Source organism: Suncus etruscus, chromosome 3, assembly GCF_024139225.1.
Source record: "Suncus etruscus isolate mSunEtr1 chromosome 3, mSunEtr1.pri.cur, whole genome shotgun sequence".
Classification (NCBI taxonomy): Eukaryota; Metazoa; Chordata; class Mammalia; order Eulipotyphla; family Soricidae; genus Suncus; species Suncus etruscus.
This window is the reverse complement of record NC_064850.1, coordinates 43,087,009-43,109,295: the sequence shown is the minus strand read 5'-3', so window position 1 is coordinate 43,109,295 and position 22,287 is coordinate 43,087,009. Positions and strand designations below refer to the sequence as shown.

Here is a 22,287-nt window from a genome sequence, read left to right as displayed (position 1 = left end):
TGGGGCTTCCAGAGGAATGGGAAGGGGTGAGGAGACAAGGGGTAGGAGGTGGCTGCCATCCCTGGCTCGGAAAAGAACCGAGAGTTCTCAGCCCCAAACCCGCATCCCTGCAGTTTTCATTGGTCTGGTGTCTCCACAGAGATCCATGGGAAAGCCATGAACTTGGGTCACTATTGTGGCAGGGACTGTGAGGTGTGGGTGCAGCAGTTGAGGCTTCAACAGGATGGAGACTTAGTCCCCTTCCTCCTGAGAACACCCCAGTTTTCAGCTGTGAAACCACAAATTCTCACAGTGTGGTTTACATCTCTTTCTGTTTTTGGACCATATCCAGCAGTACTCAGGAGTTACTCCTGGCTTTGCATTCAGGGGTTATTCCTGGTGGTGCTCAGGGGACCCTATGGGATGAAGGGGATTGATCCTGGTTCAGCCACCATGTGCAAGGCAAACACCCCCTTCCTGCTGTGATATCACTCAGCTTTCCTCAAAAAAAATTTCTGGCTTACATCTCTAAGACTAAAATGAGTCTTTGGAGCTGGCTGATGAGTTCATATGGTGACAACTCTAAGCCAATTATTTTGTCTAAAAGTGGTGTGCGGGGGCTGAAGAGATAGCACAGTGGGGAGGGAGCTTGTCTTGCATACAGCTGACCTGGGTTCAATCCCAGCGTCCCACATTATTTCTTGTATTGCCAGGAGAGGCCCCTGAGCATCACCAGGTGTGACACCCCCCCCCAAAAAAAAAAGTTGGATGCGTCGAACTGGAGAGACTTTACAGGGGTTAGGTACATGACAAAGTGGCCCAGTTGGGGTTCACTCCCAGCACCCCACATGGTCTCCTGACTCCACCAGGAGTGATTCCCTAAGCAGAGCCAGGAGTCAACCCTGAGAACCCCCTTTTCCACTGGGAGACCCTTCTAAGGGCCAGGGCTGTGACCAGGAGTGCCCAACACCTCTGAGGGTTCTCTCATGGCACCACGCTTCACTGGATCTGGGACCCTGCAGTGGGCACCAGCCCTGCTCCACTGACCAGAAGCAGGAGGCCGGGACAGATTCAATGGTGCTGCCTGGTGGGCTAATGGTCACAAGGTGACCTGTGAGACACAGCACAGACAGGTGAGAATTGCCAGTGAGGGTCCCCTGGCCTCTCACTGTCCCTCTGCCTGTCTGGCTCAGTGACCCAAATCCTCCATGGACTGTATCCCTCTAATCCATCTTACCTGCCTCCCAAACTTGACATCCTGTCCCCCAGCTGTCCTCAGCCGTACAGGCCCGTGCAGAATCCGGGGTTCTCTAAGCACACACTGGGGCTCCCACAGGCTCCCCAGCCAGTCCTCTTGTCCTGTCTGTGGGGAACAATGCTCTTTTTGCTTTCTGGGCCAGGGGCGGCTGGGCCAGCCCCTTGACTCTATTTTTACCCTGAGGGGTTGTGCTGTAACTATTTATAATCTTCACATCTTGAGTTTCACCACCTCCAGTCAGGACAACGGGAAACAACCTCAAGGACAGTGCCCAAGGGGGTGTCCCAGCCTCAGCATTCCATACCACAGCGGCAAGCTTGTAAGCTCGGGGCAACTCAGGGCTGTCTGGTTGGAGGCTGTGATTGGCTGTACTGGCTGTACCTGGGACTTGTCCTGCACCTTCTTACATCGCAGTCCTTGTCGCACCCATGTACCCCTATTTCCTGGCAGTGCCATCAGCACCTAGAAGGACTTCTCAGGACCTGGAGCCCTTTGTGAGGTGGGGTCCTTCTCCAACGAGTTAGTGAACCCCTGGGGACCCTATTGCTAAGGTCTAGAGCAATTCCCACTTCTGAATCATTTTTTTTTCTTTTTTCTTTTTGTTTTCAGGCCGTACCTGGAGATGCTCAAGGTTACTCCTGGCTCTGAACTCTGAAATCATTCCTGACAGTGCTGGGGAACCCTATGGGATGCCAGGGATCAAACCAGGGTTGGCCATGTACAAGGAAAACACCCTTCCCGCTGTGCTCTCACTCCAGCCCCCTTCTTTCTGCTTTCCTTTTAGGGCTATACCTAGTGGTGCTTGGGAGCTTTTCCTATACAGAGCTTGGAGCTAGCACCAGGACTTCACACCCACAAACTCCATCCAACCCTTCCTCTATCTCTGGACTGGGAATCTGCATTTTCCCCAGCCTCCCCCACTTCGAGACTTAGCACCCAGGCAACTGCTCAAAGTGGAAACTCACAGCCAGGACCCCACCTTGGGGCTCTGACTAGCTATGCACCCCTGCTGGGATCAAGGGGGACCCTACCTTGAGGGAAAGTTGTAGGGCTCTGCAGGAACCAGGGGCATATGAGTACCAACACTTCTGATACCAATTATACAAATACAGCTGGGCCAAGTGTTCGCCTAGTACCTTCTACCAACTCCTCCTGCTCCTCTCATTCCCCAACTTGGCCACAGGGAAGGTGCAACTGGAAGTGAGAGCTGAGAGGGCTGCGCACAGCTCTGGCCGTTTAGTGCACTTACTGAGCATATTCTATATACCAAGAAGCCAAGGTCTCCGGGCACAAATCTTGTTCTAAGTGACAGGATCCAGTCCAGAGTTTGAGAGGATGATCTGAAGCTCCAGGGCCTCCCCATGCTGTCTCAGATCACTAGACACAACTAGTACAGTAGTACAGTGCAGCGAGGGGTGAAGAAAGAAAAAAGAATCGAGGTTAAAAAAAAAAAGAATTGAAATAAAAGGGGTCAGAGAGAGAAAACATTGTTAGGATATTTGCCTTATTTGTGGCTGACTCATATTCAATCCCCAACATCCCATATGATCCCCAGAGCTTGCCAGAAGTAATCTCTCTCTCTTCTCTCTTTCTCTCTCTGTTTGTTTTTTGGGCCACACCTGGTGATGCTCAGGGGTTACTCCTGGTTCTGCACTCAGAAATCGCTCCTGGCTTGGGGGACCATATGGGATGCCGAGAGTTCGCCCAGAGTTGGCCGCGTGCAAGGCAAATGCCCTACTGCTGTGCTATCTCTCTGGCCCCATCCAGGAGTAGTTTCTGAATGCAGAGTCAGGAATGATCCCTGAGCACTGCTGAATGTGGCCCAAAACCCAAAAAACAGAATTGGGGTGAAGGAAACAAATTCTCACTGCTGACCTTTCACCATCCACAGGCCCCCCAAATAGAATCCCCCCAAAGGTATTTTTTTTTTTTTTTTGTTTTTTGGGCCATACCCGGCAGTCTCAGTGGTTACTTCTGGCTGTCTGCTCAGAAATAGCTCCTGGCAGGCACAGGAGATCATATGGGACACTGGGAGTCGAACCAACCACCTTTGGTCCTGGATTGGCTGCTTGCATGGCAAACACTGCTGTGCTAGCTCTCCAGGCTCCCCAAAGGGATTTTCTGTGTCAGCCTCTCTTCAGAACCTCCATGGTTCAAGGAAGCTGTGATTCCCTCCACAACAAATGCGGGACTCAGACATTCCTCTCTTGGGACAAGGGAGAGAACACAGTGGAGAGGGCACTTGGTTTGCTCATGGCAGACGTACTTTCCATCCCCAGTATTCCATATAATGCCTGAGAACTGCCAGGAGTGATTCCTGAGCTCAGAGCCAGGAGTAACCCCTAAGCACTGGCGGTGTGTCCCCCCCAAATCCCAAAACCCAAAAAAACTTTCCTCTGAAGTGTCCCACACCAAGATGGGCTGTGACTGTAGTTCCTGGGTGGCTGCCAGGCTTCTGATTCTGGGGGACACCCAGGCAGCCACGGTGTCCTTGGACCACACTGGCTGCCCACATTACCCCCAAATCACCTCTCCTTTTAGGGATCTGCTCCTCTGACCCTTGCATTCCCAGATTCTGTTGATAGTCAAACCCAGGCCTCCGGACCCTCAGTTCAGGGCCCAGCACCCGTCACGAGCACTGGACTAAGAGTCAGCCGGCCTGGGTTTGGGTTTCTGCTTTAGTGAATGCTGGATTTAGGTTCTAAGGTGAGGGAGAGCTAGAGGCATCGCACACTCCTCCCAAGCCAGACTCCAAAGACCATGATGATGAAGATGATGGATCCTAAAGAGAACAAAGGGAAAGTGTCACTGCGGATGGAGGTTTCACCTTTCCCTCCAGCCAGTGACAAGAGACCTTCAGAACAGTCTTGAGACACCACAGACCCACAGTAGCAGGGGGAAGAAGTGAAGATTGCAGCCCCAAGAAACTGGCCAGGCCGGAGGGGTGGGGGTTAGTGACAATCAGGTCAGAGAGAGGCCCTGAGGACCGGGTCGGCCCCTCTCCCTGCACCTTACCAATCTCAGGCCCTGACTCTGTTCCCGACTCTTCCCAAGCAAAGCAGGAGGCACCCCCACACCCAGCTTCTTCAAGGTGACCGACCCAACCGCCCCTGACCCTGAGCCTAGGCCTCAGCACCTCTGCACCCCAGAAAGAAGCCGGCAGGCACCCCGGGCCCTGCAGCTTCCCTTGCTCACCCACGCGCCCCGAGGCCTGCTCGGGCCCTTCCCTCCAAGCCCGCAACGAAGTTCAATCCTTTAGGCCCGAAGCGCGGCTCCAGCCCCTGAGTGCGGTGGGGTGTCTCGCAATCAATTGCATCCCGCAGGGTTCCGAGGTCCCCGCGAGGACGCAGAGGCTCCGAGGTCCGCAGACGGGGACTTTCCCGCATCCCATACCTAGCACCCTGTACCCCGCGCCTACAGGCCCTGCACGCACCAGGAGCAGCGAGTTGGCGCGGGCGGGCGCACCAAGCTCAGTCTTTGTCAGCGCCGCCGCCCCGCCCATCCACCAAGCCCCGCCCCGCGCCGGCGCGCTCAGCCAATGAGACACGGCGGCGCCGCGCAGGCCCCCCGGGCGTTGTCCGCGCCTCGCCTCGCCATTGGCTTTTCGTATAGCCACGCCCACTAGGGGCGGGGCGCACGGCCGGGCCTGGGAGACTTCTGGCGGCGGCAGCGGCGGCGGCGAGGACACAGCGAATCGCGGACCGCGAGGGCTACGCGCCGGGGCCCCGAGGTTTCGCCTTCGCCTTCGCCTTCGCCTTCGCCCTCGCCGAGCTGCTGCTGCTGCTGCCCCGCCGCCGCCGTCTCCCTCACCACCACCACCTCCCCAGCCTGCCTGCGGCCCGAGCTGGTGGCCCGGCTGAGTCCTAGCCCTGCCCGCCTTGGAGGGTCCTCGTGCAACGGGGGACCCGGAGAGAGGGAGGAGGACGAGGAGGACGTCCCGGGCAGCTGCTCGGGGGACCCGGCCATGGCACTCGACTTCTTAGCTGGATGCGCCGGGGGTAAGGAGGCTTGGAGGGGCCAGGGAGGTGCGTGGCACCGGGTGGTGGGGGATCCCCAAGTCAGGCGCCCTGGAGCACCGTCGGGTGCTCCCGGCCGCTCCTCTCCTGGCTTGGGGTGGGATCTGACCTCCACGAAGGAGGGAGGGAGAGAGGGAAGGTGCCTTTTTCACCTTCAAGAGAGAGAGGGAGGGAGGGAGGGAAGGAAGGAGGGAGAGAGAGAGAACATTCATTTCTATTAAACTTGTCCAAGCTGAGCAGCCTCCAAATCCTGGAATCACAAGTCACCCCACTGAGTCTGAGGAGCTGGGCCCCCAATGTGTGTATGAGAGAGAGGGGGAGAGGGAGAGAGATCTGGGGGATCTGGGGTGCTGGAGAGAGGGGGGGACATTCATGTCCATTAAACTTGCCCAAGCTCAGCAGCCCCCAAATCCTGGAATCACAGGTCACCCCACTGAGACTGAGGAGCTGGGCCCCAAATGTGTGTGTGTGTGTGTGTGTGTGTGTGTGTGTGTGTGTGTGTGAGAGAGAGAGAGAGAGAGAGAGAGAGAGAGAGAGAGAGAGAGAGAGAGAGAGAGATGTGGGGTGCAGGTGATGCTGGCCAGACAGACGTTGTGCCCGGGGCGAGAGAATCTGGGGTGCAGGAGAGATTTGGGGTGCAGGTGATGCTGGCCAGACAGACGTTGCGCCCGGGGCGCAGTGCTCCCTGAACCTCAGAAGTTTGCGTTGGGTCCCACCCCTCCCCACGTCTCCGCCATCTGGGCCCGGCGGAAGCCACCCCGAGGACCAACCCCAGCCCCCCCAACCCCAGCGAGCCGGGCTGGGGCGCACTAGGGCCTGGGGGACTAGATGCGCCTTGGCACGCGCCCCTTTGCGCGCGCGTTCTTGGGTGCGCGGCTGGACCCCGCCGTGGCGCTGGGCTCATTGCACGTGGCACCCAAGGGAAGGCACTTCGCTGAGGACAGGCTGGCCACGCTGGACCGGGATCCCCCCACTCCTCCGCCCAGCCTGAGCTAACAGCTGCTCCGTGGAGCCTGGTTTTTTATTTTCCACCTTGGGGGAAGTTGAGGCGCGCAACAGGTCTTTCCTTCTTTCTGCGTGCGCCAGGCCCCCAGGCTGAGCCCGCTCCAGGGAGCTGACAGCCGGGAAGGCCTTTGGCTCGCCCTGGCGCTGACGTGGGCTGCTTCTTCGCCTCCCTTTACTTCCGCGCCTGCCCCAACCAACCCTCGCGATCTGCCGGCGGGGCTGGTGTGCGAGCTGCTATCCGGAGGGAAGCTGGAGGAGAAGGAGAAGGAGGTGGAGGAGGAGGCGTGCCGAATTCTCGCCAGCAGCGTTGAATTTAAATTCGTGCCTGGCCCTGCCGCTCCCTCCTCTGGCACGAACGAAGAGGGCTGGTGGGGACCCGGGGTGTGGTTTGGTGCTGTGGTGCTCCATAGCTTCTTCCAGGTGGGCCCCAGTTCCGCCCCTGGGGCTTTCCTCAAATCGTTGGAGAAGTTCTCCCTGGTTCAGAGGTAGAACAGTGGGGAGGGTGCTGCCCTTCCACCTGAACCACCTGAGTTCCATCCACCACCACCCCCAATGTGGTTCTCAGACACCACCAGGAGTGATCACTGAGCACACAGGAGTCAACTCAGTACCGCCGGGTGTGGTCCCAAAACAGTTAGAATGATTCATGGCCCAGAGCCATCTTCTCCACCTTCAGTGTCAGCTGGGAGGCATGCTGGTTAGTACAAGACCCATCCACCTCCCTTCTAAAGAAGCCAGCTTGGTGGTTCCCAAGGGGCCTGAACCCTCCATACTACAGGGGTCCTGGTCCCCCAGGTGAGCCCTCCCATTCTGGTTCCCATTGGAACTGGGCCCCCATGTGAGATGCCCTCTTCATCCTCCTTCCCAGAGTTGGGGTCCTACCCCAGGATGAGGAAGAGGAAGGACTTCCATGTAATCCTGGGTAATCAGAAGGGCAGGTTCCCCAGAGATCTCAGTAAAGCTTCAGGTGAGGGAGGATTCAGGGACAGGACACCAGGCTGAAGTCCCTGCTGTGCGGCACCCCCACTGACACGTCTTCCGGGAGGGGGGAATTCTGATTCTGCTTTTGCCTTGCCCTCCCCCACCTCCCAACATCTTGCCTGATTCCATCAGACCCAAGCTTCAAGGCCTGGGAGCCCCATTAAGGAGGTTCTGCCAGTACCTCTGAGTCATTGTAAACGTTTTTATGACTTTTGTTTGGTTTGGAGCTACTACACTTGGCAATGCTGAGGGCCAACTCCTGGCTCTGTACTCAGCGATCAGATCATTCCTGGTAGGGCTCAGGGGAACCCTATGAGGTGCCGGATATCAAAGCTGGGTCAGCTTTGTGCAAGGCATGGGCCGTCCCTATTGTACTATCTCTGGCTTTTTATAGTTTTTCAGGTTTTTTTTTTTTTTTTTGGTTTTTGGGCCACACCTGGCGGCACTCAGGGGTTACTCCTGGCTTTGGGCTCAGAAATCACTCCTGGGGCATGGAGGTAAGGCGTTTGCCCTGCCTGCAGAAAGGACGATAGTTCAAATCCCAGCATCCTATATGGTCCCTCGAGCCTGCCAGGAGCGATTTCTGAGCATAGAGTCAGGAGTAACCCCTGAGCACTGCTGGGTGTGGCCCAAAAACAAAAAACAAAAAAAAAGGAAAGAAAGAAATAGCTCCTGATGGGCTGGAAGGATAGCACAGCGGTAGGGCAATTGCCTTGCATGCAGCCAACCCAGGAAAAGCGGTTGTTTGAATCCCAGCATCCCATATGGTCTTTGGATCCAGGAGCAATTTCTGAGCGAAGAGCCAGGAGTAACCCCTGAGAGCCAGAGTGTAACCCAAAACACCTCCTGGCAGGCTTGGGGACCACATGGGATGCTGGGATTCGAACCACTGTCCTTCTGCATACAAGGCAAACACCTTACCTCCATGCTATCTCTCCTGCCCTTAACTAACTTTTTTTTTTAAGTTTTGGTGCATATCTTGCTATGGGCACTATTCCCAGCTCGCTCTGGGGACATGTCATGGCAGGGGTGGTATCTGTATCTGTATCTCCCAATGTCAACCTTTTGTTTATTTGTTTATTTCCTGTATTCCTCCCCCCCTTTTTTTTTGTTTTTTGTTTGTTTTTGGGCCATATCTGACAGTGCTTGGGGATTGATTACTCCTGGCTCTGTGCTCAGAAATCACTCCTGGTGGACTTGGGAGAGACCCTATGGGATGTTAAAGATCGGCACTGGGTCATCCTGTGCAAGGTAAACATCCTCCCCGCTGCAGTATCACTTCAGCCCTCCCATTTTATTTTTTTTTTTGTTTTGTTTGTTTGTTTTTGGGCCACACCCATCGGTGCTCAGAAGTCTCTCCTGGTAGGCTCAGGAACATATGGTTTATTTTTTATTTTAATGATTTGTTTGTTTGTTGTTTGTTTTTGGGCCACACCCAGCAGCACTCAGGGGTTATTTCTGGCTTTGCACTCAGAAATCGCTCCTGGCAGGCTCTGGGGACCATATAGGATACTGGGGATCAAACCAGGCTCTGTCCCAAATTGACCCGTGCAAGATTAGCCCACTGTGCTATCACTCAGCAGCCCCAGCCCTCCCATTTTTAGTCAAACTGGGGACCCTACCCAGGGTCTCACCCATGCTGAGCAGAGCCCTAATCCTGCAGGGGCACTTGGGCAGGGAGGCAGCACCTTGACCCTGAATAGCTGAAGGTGAATCATGTGTTCTGAAGAGGCGGGCTATGGTCCTTGGTTGACAGCATCAGGATATCTACTCCCCCTGGGGGGGGGGTGGAGGGAGGCAGTCCAGATCTGACCCTGTATGCTCCTGGGCTCTGTGTGCCACTAGCATGAGTAGGACAAGGTGCAGAGGGTGTCAGAGCAAGTGACAGCACAGTGGAGAGGGAGTTTGCTTTGCACATGGCTGACCCAGGAGTTTGATTCCTGGCACCACATATAGAGTTCCGTCTGGAATGATCCCTGAGCACAGAGCCAGGAGTCAGCCTTAAGCACCCCCACGTGTGGCCCCAAGCTAGAAAACAAAGGGCCGGAGCAATAGTGCGGCAGAGAAGGCACTTGCCTTTTACACAGTCCACCCAGCTTCGCTCCCTGGTACTATCCCAACTGGACAGGAGTGACCCCTCAGCATTACCGGATATTGCCTCCAAAAAGAAAAAGGACTGAGGACCCTGTATGGTGAGAGCGGTTCATCACCCTGTGGCCCCTCAGATCCCCTGTGTCAGTCCAGTGATTCCAGGTGTCTAAAGGGTTAGGGAGAGAGTCCCTGAGCAGCTTCTAGAGGGCAACAGGCACCCTGACTCAGTGCTTACAGGCTTTGGGGACTGGTGGCCTCACACCCCCTTGGGGTAAGGAAGGGGGTTCAGGGAGGCAAGACTTGGCCTCCCTATGCTAGAGGCTATCAGGGATGAGGCCTGCTTTCCCTCCAGGACATGTTCCCACACTTGACTGGCCCTTCCTGGGTTACCCCTGGCAGGGGTACAGGGGAGACACACAGGGCCAGGTCTTGTTCCTGAAAATGTCAGTTTCCTGAACCCCCAGAGAACCAGTGAGCAGAGGCGTGAAAACGGGTTTCTGAGACAAGTTTGGCTGGAGCCATAGCACAGCAGGGAGGGTGTCTCCCTTACTTGCAACTGACCCAGGTTTGATCCCTGGCATCCCACATGGTCCCCCAGGCCTGCCAGGAGTGATTCCTGAGAATAACCCCCTGAGCACTGTCAGGGGATTTAAAAAAAAAAGGGGGGGGGGCTACTCCATGTGTATCCCAAAGCACAGCCTGTCAGGAAGCTGCATTTCACAGGGTCTTTGTCTCCCTGTGAGTTGAGGAAAAGGGCTGGGAAAAGCCCATGGAATGATTCCCCATAGAACCCCAGACTGCCTCAGTTTCCTCGTCTGTCCCTGGGGGCGATCGGACAATGGGCAGTGGCGGGACATGGACATTTTTTTGTTTTTTTGGGTTTTTGTGTCATACCCAGCAGCGCTCAGGAGTTACTCCTGGCTCTATGCTCAGAAACCGCACCTGGCAGGCTCAGGGGACCATATGGGATGCCAGGATACGAACCACCGTCCTTCTGCATGCAAGGCAAATGCCTTACCCCCATGCTATCTCTCTGGCCCCAGGACATAGACATTCTATGGTTATCACACACACACACACACACACACACACACACACACACACACACACACGCCAGGACATAGACATTCTATGGTTATCACACACACACACACACACACACACACACACACACACACACACGCCAGGACATAGACATTCTATGGTTATCTCACACACACACACACACACACACACACACACACACACACACACACACACACACACACACACACACACACACACACACACACACACCATGACCTTCCAAGAAGCTTCCAGGGGCAGCACTCCCTATTCCCCCAGCAACTACCTTTTTTATTTTTGTTTTTTTTTGGGCCACACCCAGCGACACTCAGGGGTTACTCCTGCTTTGCTTTCAGAGTTCCTCCTGGCAGGCTCGAGGGACTATACAGATGCTAGGGATCAAACCCGGGTGTGTCCCAGGTCATTCAGTGCTAGGCAAACACCCTACTGCTGTGCAAATCACTCTGGCCCAGAGTGATTATTTATATCTATTATCTTTTTTTTTTTTTTTTTTTTTGGGCCACACCCGTTTGACGCTCAGGGGTTACTCCTGGCTATGCACTCAGAAATCGCCCCTGGCTTGGGGGACCATATGGGACACCGGGAATCGAACCGAGGTCCGTCCTACGCTAGCGCTTGCAAGGCAGACACCTTACCTCTAGCGCCACCTTCCCGGCCCCTATATCTATTATCTTATTATTATACCTCTCATATCTTATTTCTTTCTTTCTTTTTTTTTTTCTTTTGGTTTTTGGTTTTTGGGCCACACCCGGCGGTGCTCAGGGGTGACTCCTGGCTGTGGCTGTCTGCTCAGAAATAGCTCCTGGCAGGCACGGGGGACCATATGGGACACTGGGATTCGAACCAACCTTAGGTCCTGGATCGGCTGCTTGCAAGGCAAACACCGCTGCTATCTCTCCGGGCCCCTTATATCTTATTTCTATCTAGTCCAGGTGCCTGTGGCTCCTGAGGAAGGTGGAATCAGGGAACCAACCATCCTGTTTCCAGAATGTGGGAGCCTGAGACTCCGTGAGAGGGGGTCAGGCCAAGCCTGGTCTGTCCGGGTTGAGGGGGCCAGCCCAGACCTGGGGTCATAGCTCTGGGCTGCCCCAACACCACCCCCACTCCCAGGCTCTAGGTGGCTTAAAGCAGGGCAGGAGCCTTCAGCCAGTGCCTGTGAGGTGGACGTGTGCGGGGTTGCGGGGAGGCACTCCTTGAGGCCTGCAGGCTGGGCCATGGGGAGACCCCCTCACAGGGAGGGACCCACACATCTGCTCCTCAGTCACACGAAGCTCAGAGGATAGGGTGTGTGGATGCTGGTTTCCCAAACCCCCCTTCTTCCTACAGGTGTGGCCGGCGTGCTGGTGGGACACCCCTTTGACACGGTCAAGGTGAGTGCTCAGGTCTGATCCTTCACAGTGCTCCTCAGGGTCCAAGAGGTGCTTGGTCTACCATCCCACTATGCCTTTGAACTGGTTTTGAGGAAATGCATGTCTGTGATGTAGGCTTCTGGCTACCTCGTCTGTCCCTCAGGGAGAGGTGGGAGCAGTTCTGCAGTCTGGTGGTATCTCCCAATGCTGTGCCTGACTTGGGGGTCACAGGCTGAAGTCACCCTCAAGGTTGAGGCCGGCTGCTCCCCTGTTCCTATTCCCCCACCTTGGAGAACCTGGACTGAGTCCTGCCTGATTTCTGGTTCCTGGTTTCCATCAGATGCCGGAGTGCATAGGGGCCAGAGTGATAGCATAAGCGGTAGGGAGTTTGCCTTGCGTGTGGACGACCTGGAATGAACTTGAGCTCAATCCCCAGTGTCCCATATGGTCCCCAAGCCAGGAGCGATTTCTGAGCGCAGAGCTAGGAGTAACTCCTGAGCACTGCCAGGTGTGACCCCCCCAAAAAAAAACCATACACACCCCAAAAAGATGTCGAGCACATGGTCCTGGTGTCTTGACCTTTGCCAGCCCCTCTGCAGTCCTTGGGGTATAAGAGTCTCCCCTGGAATCATGTTCCCGAGAGTCCCCCAGTCCCAGCCTGGCTTTCAGACAAACCTACCTAAAAGCTTGGCCAGAGAGATAGCACAGTGGTAGAGCATTTGTCTTGCAAGTTGCTGACCCAGGACCGGCATTGGTTCAAATCCCGGCATCCCACATGGTCCTCCGTGCCTGCCAGGAGCGACTTCTGAGTGTAGAGCCAGGAGTAACCTCCTGAGCATAGCCAGGTTTGTCCAAAAACAAAAACAAAACAAAAAAAGGCTGAGGCTTTCATTTGAAGTAACCCAGAGGTTACTCCTGGTTCAGCTCAGGAATCATTTCTGGTGGTGCTCAAGGGACCACATGGGATGCCAGGAATCAAACTTGGGTAAGCTGTGTGCAAGGCAAACACCCTCCCCACTGGGCTATAGCTCTGCCCCAAGTAGAGATATTCAAATGCAAATGGAGCAAACCTAGCTCAGCCTTCACTGTCGCCCCCACCCCACACTGGACCCATGGGCCCATCCAGCAGCAACCTTGGTCAGTGCACACAAGTCACTGAACCCCTTTCTGCCTGGAACTGGTTTCTGAGGACCAGGGCTGGCTCAGCCCTCAGTACCTGCCCTGCACATGCACATGCACATGTGCCAATACATACATGCATGTACATAGCAGGATATTCTCCTAAGAGGAAGCAAGGCAGGGCAGTGGGTGCAGGGTGATTCCTTTCTGCCTCGGACCCATGTCCAAGGCCAACAAAGCAAAGCCCTCCCAACTCTCCAACTTCCTGTGCTGTGAAACACCCATACGCCTCCAGCTCCCAGATGGCAGCTCTCACGATCCTCCCCACAGACTTCCAGACCTTTTGCGGCCCAGGACACCACAGTGATCCCAGCTCCTTCCGGTCTGGATCTGCCTCTGGGCCAGAAAGAAAGTCCCGTGTTCTGGGGCTGGAGCGGTAGCACAGGGAATAGGGCGTTTGTCTTGCACACAGCTAACCCAGGTTCTATCCTTGGCATCCCATAGGGTCCCTCAAGCTGCCAAGAATAACCCCTGAGCAACCTGGGGTGTGGCCCAAAACAAACAAACTTCTGAATCAAGGGGTCAGACCCATGCAGAGCCCCACCAGGAGGGATCCCTGAGTGCAGAATCAGGAATGAGCTCTGAGCACTGCTGGGTATGGCCCCCAAACCAAAATAAAGAGAAAAAGTTTTACGGCTACTCAAAAGATTTTTTGGGCCATGCCCTGTTTTGCTTGAAGGTCATTTCTTGGGTGCTGGGAAGAACTATGTGGTGCCAGGGTTCGATGCCAGGATCAAAACTTGAATTTAGGGGCTAGACTGATAGAACAGTGGGAAGGGCACTTGCAATGCATGTGGCCAACCCAGGTTCGATTCTCAGCATCCCATATTGTCTCCAGAGCACTGTCAGATGTGGACCTCCCCCCAAATCCCTTGAATTCAGGTTCTGAACTAAGCATGTGGCCAACTTGGTTTTGATGCTTGACACTCCATAGGGTCCCCTGAGCACTGCTAGGAGTAAGCTTCGAGTGTTGCCAGGTGTGGCCACAAAACAAACAAAAAATAAACAAAAATCATACCAAAAAACTTGCTCAGTATACTGAGCTCTCTTTCTGACTCAAGATTCTTTGTTTTTGTTTGTTTGTTTGTTTTGATCACACCCAGCAGTGCTCAGAGCCTACTCCTGGCTCTGCACTCAGGGATCACTCCTAGCAGGGTTCAGAGGCCCTTTTGGGATGCCAGGGATAGAACCAGGGTCAACTGCATGTGAGACAAGCGCCATCCCCACTGTTCTATCCCTCCAGCCACTCAAAATTTTTTTTTTGTGTGTGTGTATGTGTGTTTTTGTTAGTTTCTGGGTCACTCCTGGCAGGTTTGGGGGACCATATGGGATGCCAGGATTTGAACCACTGCCCTTATGCATGCAAGGCAAATGCCCTACCTCCATGCTATCTCTCTGGCCCCAGCAGTGCTTTTTGAGTGTAGAGCCAGGAGGAACCCCTCAGCGCTGCCGGGTGTGACCCAAAAACCAAAAAATAAATAAAAGTAAAGTAAAATCATCCTTTCTAAGATGTCAGAAAGGGCGGGCATTTGCTCAAGATTTCTCAATGTCCTATGGTTTCAATTTTATCTTTAAAGCTTACAAGATTAGGGCCCGGAGAGATAGCACAGTGGTAGGGCATTTGCCTTGCACACTCAGACCCAGGACTGATGATGGTGGTTCAATTTCCAGCATCCCATATGGTCCCCAGACCCTTCCAGGAGCAATTTCTGAACCCAGGTGTAACCCCTGAGCACTGCTGAATGTGACCCCAAAAAACAAAAACAAACAAAAATAATTTTACAAGATTATAAGAAAACTAAAGATCTTTTTATTTTCTATTTATACATGTCATTCTTTTTTTTTTTTTTTGTGGTTTTTGGGTCACACCCGGCAGTGCTCAGGGGTTATTCCTGGCTCCAGGCTCAGAAATTGCTCCTGGCAGGCACGGGAGGACCATATATGGGACGCCGGGATTCGAACCGATGACCTCCTGCATGAGAGGCAAACGCCTTACCTCCATGCTATCTCTCCGGCCCATACATGTCATTCTTAAGACATGGACACATTTATGGGAGTCACATTGGCTTCCTATGACAACTCTGAAATTTAGTTACAAGTCATACAACCACGGGGCCTGAGTGACAGCAGAGTGAAGTCAGACACTAGTGAAATCTCTGATGTTCCTAAGACTGGGCGGCCACAGAACCCTTTCTGGTTCCTTATTGCCCGAAGACTCAGGTCAGGCCAAAGCCATACGTAGCACAGCGGGGAGGGCGTTTGCCTTGCACAAGGCCCACCCAGGCATGGGTTCAATCTCAGCATCCCATAGAGTTCCCTGAACACCACCAAGAGTAATTCCTGAGCACAGAGCTAGGAGTAACTAACTCCTGAGCATCTCCAGGTAAAAGCCCAAAACAAAGAACAAAGAACAAAGAGAGTTTAAGAGCCCCCCTTCTCTGCAAGGAACCCCCATTTCACTCACCCTTCCTGTAGGTCCGGCTCCAGGTACAGAACCCAGAGAAGCCTCAGTATCGGGGGACCCTACACTGCTTCCAGACCATCATCCGGCAGGAGAGTGTGAGTAGAAGTGAGGGGCAGCCGGGGAGGACGAGGCACGGTGCCCCCCAACATACACACATACAAAGACATACATATGCCCCTGTGCCCCTCTCCCCGTGTACATGCGTGTACACAGACACACACACAAAGACAGACACATGCACGTGCGCGCACACACAGAGCGACACACACACACCCCCTGTGCCCCTTTCCCCGCAGGTGCTGGGCCTATACAAGGGCCTAGGCTCCCCGCTCCTGGGGCTCACGTTCATCAACGCGCTGGTGTTCGGGGTCCAGGGCAACACGCTGCGCGCCCTGGGCCGAGACTCCCCGCTCAATCAGTTCGTGGCAGGCGCGGCCGCTGGCGCCATCCAGTGCGTGGTGTGCTGCCCCATGGAGCTGGCCAAGACGCGGCTGCAGCTGCAGGACGCGGGCCCTGCGCGGCGCTACCGTGGCTCCCTGCACTGCCTGGCACACATCTACCGGCAGGAGGGCGTGCGGGGCGTCAACCGCGGCATGGTGGCCACGCTGCTGCGGGAGACGCCCAGCTTCGGCGTCTATTTTCTCTCCTACGACGTGCTGGTGCGCGCGCTGCGCTGCGAGCCGGGCGAGCCGCTGCTCCTGGCCAAGCTGCTGCTGGCGGGCGGCTCCGCGGGCATCCTGTCCTGGCTCTCCACCTACCCGCTGGACGTGCTCAAGTCGCGCCTGCAGGCCGACGGGCTGCGGGCCGCCCCGCGCTATCGCGGGCTGCTGGACTGCGCGCGCCAGTCGTACGAGGCCGAGGGCTGGCGCGTCTTCACCCGTGGCCTCACGTCCACGCTGCTGCGGGCCTTCCCCGTCAACGCGGCCACCTTCGCCACGGTCACCGTGGTGCTGTCATACGCGCGCGGGCCCGACAGTGCGGGGCCCGACGGCGAGACGGCCTCCCCGGCGCCTGCACTGACGCAGAGGTCTAGCTTGTGAATGAGCGCAGGGGTGGGGAGGGGTCCCCAGCACCTTCTCCAGCGGCCTCGCTCCAGCACATCGGCCCCCCACAAGGCCCGCCTCGTCCAGTTCAGTGTCGGGGTTCAGAGACTATGTCTGGTGCGGTTCCCTGCTGCCGGTCCTGGCACTGCAGCTCCTGGGCACGGCCCGCATGGCCCTTGGATCTTTGGGGTCTGGAGGACTCCCGGATCCTGCATCTCTCGGCCGCTTGTCCCAGTGATGGGGCCTCCTCCTGGCCTCAACGTCCCCAATCTGGCGCTCCTGGGAAGCCCCATGCTGCTGCTGCTCCCTGCCTGCCTGCCTGAGAGATGGGAGTAAGCCGGTGATTTCCTGGGGCTCTGGCCCGACCCCCAGCAGATGGGTCTGTGGGTGCGAGGTGATCACTGGAGCAGCCTCCACTTCTGTCCACACTGGCGCTGATCCTCCCCACTCTCCTAACTGCGGAATCCACCCAATCCATCTGGGAGGCCTCTACCCAAGTGCCCAAGAAATAAAGTCTTGTTTTGTAAAGCGCACGGGCCTTAGTGTCTATGCCCTCACGAGGGATGGGTTTGCAGCCCTGTGCCGGCAGGGGCTCTGGGCAAGCTCCCAGAGTCCCTCCCCTCCAAGTAACCCTTGGCTGCTTCACTTGTCGAATGGAGCTGGCAGAAGAGAGGGGTCAGAGAGTAGGGATGAGTGAATGTTGTACCTGTTGTAGTTGGGAGTGAAGGTCTGAGTGACCCGTAGAAAGGCCCCTTTAAAAAAAAAAAATGGGGGCCGGAGAGATAGCATGGAGGTAAGGCATTTACCTTTCATGCAGAAGGTCATCGGTTCGAATCCCGGCATCCCACATGGTCCCCCGCGCATGCCAGGAGCAATTTCTGAGCCTGGAGCCAGGAAAAACCCCTGAGCACTGCCGGGTGTGACCCAAAAACCACAAAAAAAAAAAAAAAAAAAAAAAAAAAAAAAAAAAAATGAAAGGCCCCTGCACTGTCCAGAAATGAGTCCTTACAAAGCTACACAACCAGGAGTGCTTCCTGAAGGAGGCAGCGGCCAACCTTGGCCTGAAGGGACATCTACCCTTGTTCTTACCCTCCTGGCCTAAGCAAGTTTCCAATCACTAATCTGGTGCTCCTCACATGGCTTAACTCCCAGCCCCAGAGGGTAACATCTAAGGCATCTCTAATTTCCCAAGACAAGGCCCAAAAGAAGCTGGAGGCCCAAGTGTGGTGACCATGAACCAGATGACCATGAACGCAAGTGCCTGCATCACCTGCAGGTCTACCCAGGAGTCTGGCATATGTGAGGATCCCCAACTTCACTGCCAGTCGCAGGGTGTGGATGGGCACAACAGCCATGTTGGGCTTCAACCCTCCGTTCCTGTCCACACCTCTTTTCTTAGGGACACCAATGTCCTTCAACAGCTGTTTTAGAAAAAAAAGGGGGGGGCTGGAGTGATAATACAGTGGTAGGGCATTTGCCTTGCACACAACTGACCCAGTAGGGATGGGGTTCGATCCTCAGCATCCCATATGGTCCCCTTGAGCCAGGAGTGATTTCTGAGTGTAGAGCCAGGAGTAACCCCTGAGCACTGCCGGCTGTGAACAACAACAAAAAATTGTTTTGGGCCCACACCCAGCAGTGCTCAGGATCACTCTTGGTGGGGCTCAGGGGAATCTATGGGACATCAGGGATCAAACTTGAGTCAAGGCAAGTGCTGTTGTGCTCTAGCTTCGGCCTCCATCCAATGAGCGCTTAACTAGAAGCACCCCAGTGACATGGGGCCTGGGGCTCTACCAGCACTATATTGACCTGGATGGTGGTTCAGGTGAGACCCAGGCACGGGGTCACTCTGTACTCCCTTGGGTACCCCAGCAGTGCAAGGGCTGATTGGAAACGCCCTACCCGTTCCTTCTATTTTGGGGGATACACCCAGCGGTGTTCAGAGGCTGCTCCAACCTTCATCCCTTTAATCTCTGGGTGCTGGAAAGAAATCTGGGCCTTGGGGAGCAGCCGCTGCTTGCAGAACTCAGAAACAGCAAGGTGGGAACTGAGTGAGTCAGTGTCCTTGTGTCTGACTCTGCAGCTGGGTTGGTTGTGGCCCCAGATCTGGCCTGTGAGGGGAGCAAGTCAGCAGCTGGGGCTCCTGGAGAAGCCCCTGAACTACCTCCCCTTTTCCTGATGAAGAGGGGCAAAGGTGCATGCACAGACCATGTACATGGGATAGGGCAGGGATGGGGGGATAAGGCAGCCTGAGCTGCACCCTGTCCCTTACTGGTTTGTGACGTTCAGAGATGTGTGTGTCTGATTTTGTTGTTTTTGGCCACACCCAGTGGTGCTCAAGGGTTACTCCTGGTTCTTCGCTCAGGAATCACTCCTGGCAGGTTCAGAGGATAGGATGCCAGTAGGCTGCATGCAAGGCAAACACCCTCCCCATGGTGCTGTTGTGTTCCAGCATGTGTGTGTGTGTGTGTGTGTGTGTGCGCTTGCGTGCATACATGACAGGTGAGGAACGTGATGGGCAGATGGACACGGTAGAGATGAGGGGTGAAGGTGAGTGAAGCCCGAAGGACAGAGAATGAGGGAGAGGACGATAAGGGGGGGGAAGGAGTAAGGGATGGGCAAAAGGGACAGGGAGGAAGAAGAGTAGTTATTGAGAGGTATGAGGGAGCAAGCAGGGAGATGAGGGAAGGGGTGTGGGTGATGTGTAGGGAGGAGGGCAGAGCTGTGTCCGGAAGTATTAGAGGAAAGGTTAAGGCCCGGGTGACGCAGGTTGTGACATGCCTCGGAACTATGCCAAGGTCAGCAGGAATGTGGGGGTCGAGGACCAACCAGAAGTGGGCGTCAGGTTTGGGGGACTGTGCACATGGTGCACACAGTGCTCCTACAAGTATATGTCTCACTGCATCCCCCTTGGCCCTTGGAGCCTCCCTCCAATCACTCGGCCTGCAAGGCAACCAAGCTGGGCTCTGTTATCAGGAACATGAAGGACAGATCTGCCTCATGACAGTCATCTGAGGGAAGCATGGGGGTGGGGCTCAGCACCCAGGAGGCCAGTTCTTTACACAACCTGCACCACCCCCCAGTCCATCCAGTACCTCCACACAGCCAGAAAATCTAGGACTTGGGGCCAGAGTGATGGCACAGCAAGGAGGGTCACGAGCATCCCAAAGGATCTCCTGAGCAACGCCAGGAAAGATTTCTGAGCACAGAGCCAAAGTAAGCCTATGGCCCCAGAAAACCAAGCCTGAGACTCCCGGGGAATTCCTGCTGCTCCAAAGTCCTACTGAGGGCTCTCCCTGTGGAGCCCTAAGTAGGAGGCAGCAGCTGCGGGCAGGGGACTTAGCTATGGGGGACTAGGAAAGGCCTGGACAGGGCTCAGGGATCCTACCCCCCCAGTCCCTGGGGAACTTGAGAGCCTGGCATCTCAGTGACACAAGGAGGGGGGTGCCTGGCCAGGCCGGTTCTCCCCCACTCACTTACACACCTGTGCGTGCGTCGTGGCTGCCAGATCCACCCCGGCAGCAGCTGTTAGGCTGTGTGATCCCGCCAGTGCATGCTGTGGCATCCGAGTGGGGGTGGGGGTCCTGTGAATAAGAGACTGGGAGAGATAAGCAGGGGGAGCCGTGCGGTCCCAAACACCAAGTCCTGAACTCAGTGGCAGTTAGGTGTGGGGGACCAGGCGGGAGGAGTGGGGACACATTTTGGAAGCCGGAGAATCTGCCCCTGAACGCCTGGCACCATCCTGCCACCCATCCCCAAACTTTCAGCAGTATCAGGCCTTAACCCTCACAGGCCCAGAGAAAGGGACAGGCTTGTGGGGTTTTTTTTTTTTGGTTTTTGGGCCACACCCGGTGACCCATATGGACCCGGGGAGCATATGGGACACCGGGGAATAGAACCAACGTCCATCCTAGGTCAGCTGCATGCAAAGCAAATGCCCTACTGCTGTGCCACCACTCCAGCCTAACATGAGGGTTTAAAAGAAGCACTTCTGAGGCCAAGGAACGGCACCCCCCACAACAGCCAGGGACCAGTAGCTGACAATGCCACTCTGGGAAGTGCTAGAGCCAAGGTACAAACCAGAATCACAAGCATTAAAAAGCTTAACATGATGCATTTATTATATTTTATAGAGCCATGTTACACATGCTGGGTGCTTCAAACTGAGTATCATTAAATGTTTCTGGGTGCAAAAGCCATCGGATGTGGGTGCTTTAAATACTAGAATAGTTCTGTGTCTATGACCTATGAGCTAAGAAAAAACCAATGACAATTCCAGAAATGGTAACAGAACATTGAAGGGAAAAAGATGTACATGAGACACTGCTGAGTCCTCCACTGGGCCCTGCAGAAGTTATCAGCCAAATAAATAAATACAAAGAGAACACCCCGTGAGGACCATTTGGCCTGGCACCAATGGGTCCAGGCACTGTAGAAATCAAGATTCTTGCTGATTCCCTTCCCCTAAAACAGATGCAAAGGTGCCCGTTACAGGGCGGCTCCTGGAAGCACTGCAGGCGGTGCACATGGTGCCACGGCCACGGGGAGTGTCTATGGTCACAGTGGTTCGTGCAGCCGCAGAAGGGGACTCCGTGACCTTGGGCTTCAGGTGCGGGAACCCATGACAGATTCAGGGATGACACCCTAAGGGGCATGAGAGGCTGAGTGGCATGGAATCCCTCAGTGATGGAGCAGTGACCTGGGGTGAGGACCCAGGCTGCCCAAGCTCATGTAGATCGTTGGTGGAAGCAATGTGGGGTCCCGGCTCCTCCCAGACCGGACAGGAGAAAAGGCAAGAAGAAGCTGACTGACTTTTCCCAGTGCTCCACAGGGACTAGGCAAGAGTGGGGAGCAGTGGGTCCCCATCAGCACAGCCAGGACACAGTTCTATTCCCCTGGGCCCTGGGCATGCTGGGTGGAGACCGCCCAGAGAAAGCAGAGAAAAGCCCCGTGTGCTTCACTCAAAACCAGGCCCGGCACAAGACAAGCCTGTGAGGCCATGGTACCCTGGGGCGTGTCACTCTGAGGCAAGTTTTCATACAAATAGTCTGACCCCACTACCAAAAACTGGTAGAGATGGGGCAAAGAACTCCAAAATAGAAAAAAACACCTTGGAAGTGTAAACGTACAAACACCGGAGACATGCAAGGGTGAGGCCAGATGTAAAGAAACCTGTCTATGGGTATGACTCAGACCTATCCGACAAGCCCACAAAACCAAATCTTGGCCTAGACACCATGACACTTTTTAAGTCCATCCTATCTTCAGAAAATGCTGCAAAACAGAACAAAACCACAAGCACAGCAGGTCTGGATGGTGTCTCAAGTGAATGATTTGACACCCCAAGTCTGGAACTGTTGGTTTGTTCCAACCACCTGCTCTCAGAGGCAAAGGCTGCATATATTCAGAGAAGGAAGACACCAAGAAAGATAGGAAAGATTGGCAGAGGTTGAGGACACCTCTCCACCCCCAGGACCAAGGCACTGAGGACAAGGGTTCCCCCACCTCCCCCTACATCCCTCCTCTCCAGTTCAGGTCTGCTCTGGCTGCCCAGCACTGGGACATTGAACTCAGAAGCAGCCTCCATGAAAGCTACACTCTGCCAGATAAAATTGAGCCTGGCCCGGCCAGAGAGCAGCCAGGGCCTTGGGAAGAACTCGGCTTAGCCAGGTCCTCATGAGAAGAGATTCTAAACAAATGAGTAAGTGTCTGGAGTTCAATGTTTCAGTGTGATTCAAAGGCACTTCGAAGTTCCCGAGAGCCATTGGCGGCTGTCTGCGCGTCTCCAGACCTCCTGCATGGGCCTCTGAAGACGAGCGCTGGCTAGAAGAGACAC

General features: G+C 55.1%; 2 protein-coding genes across 2 annotated transcripts in view; one reads left to right on the top strand and one right to left on the bottom strand.

Moving 5' to 3' along the window:
- EML1 (EMAP like 1) overlaps positions 1-22,287 on the bottom strand; it is a 669,910-nt gene that overhangs the window by 341,920 nt on the left and 305,703 nt on the right. The window lies entirely within an intron of this gene.
- On the top strand, positions 4,989-16,589 carry SLC25A29 (solute carrier family 25 member 29). Its single transcript, XM_049769880.1, has 4 exons — positions 4,989-5,235; positions 11,743-11,786; positions 15,420-15,503; positions 15,705-16,589. Exons 1-4 carry the CDS (start codon positions 5,202-5,204, stop codon positions 16,446-16,448), a joined length of 906 nt encoding a protein of 301 aa, XP_049625837.1. The 5' UTR covers positions 4,989-5,201; the 3' UTR covers positions 16,449-16,589.

Excerpts from the sequence above, each read along its gene's own strand:
- SLC25A29 (XM_049769880.1), top strand. The coding sequence starts at position 5,202 with ATGGCACTCGACTTCTTAGCTGGATGCGCCGGGG. Across the intron at positions 5,236-11,742 it reads CTTAGCTGGATGCGCCGGGG|GTGTGGCCGGCGTGCTGGTG; the intron begins GTAAGGAGGCTT and ends TTCTTCCTACAG. Across the intron at positions 15,504-15,704 it reads CCATCATCCGGCAGGAGAGT|GTGCTGGGCCTATACAAGGG; the intron begins GTGAGTAGAAGT and ends CTTTCCCCGCAG.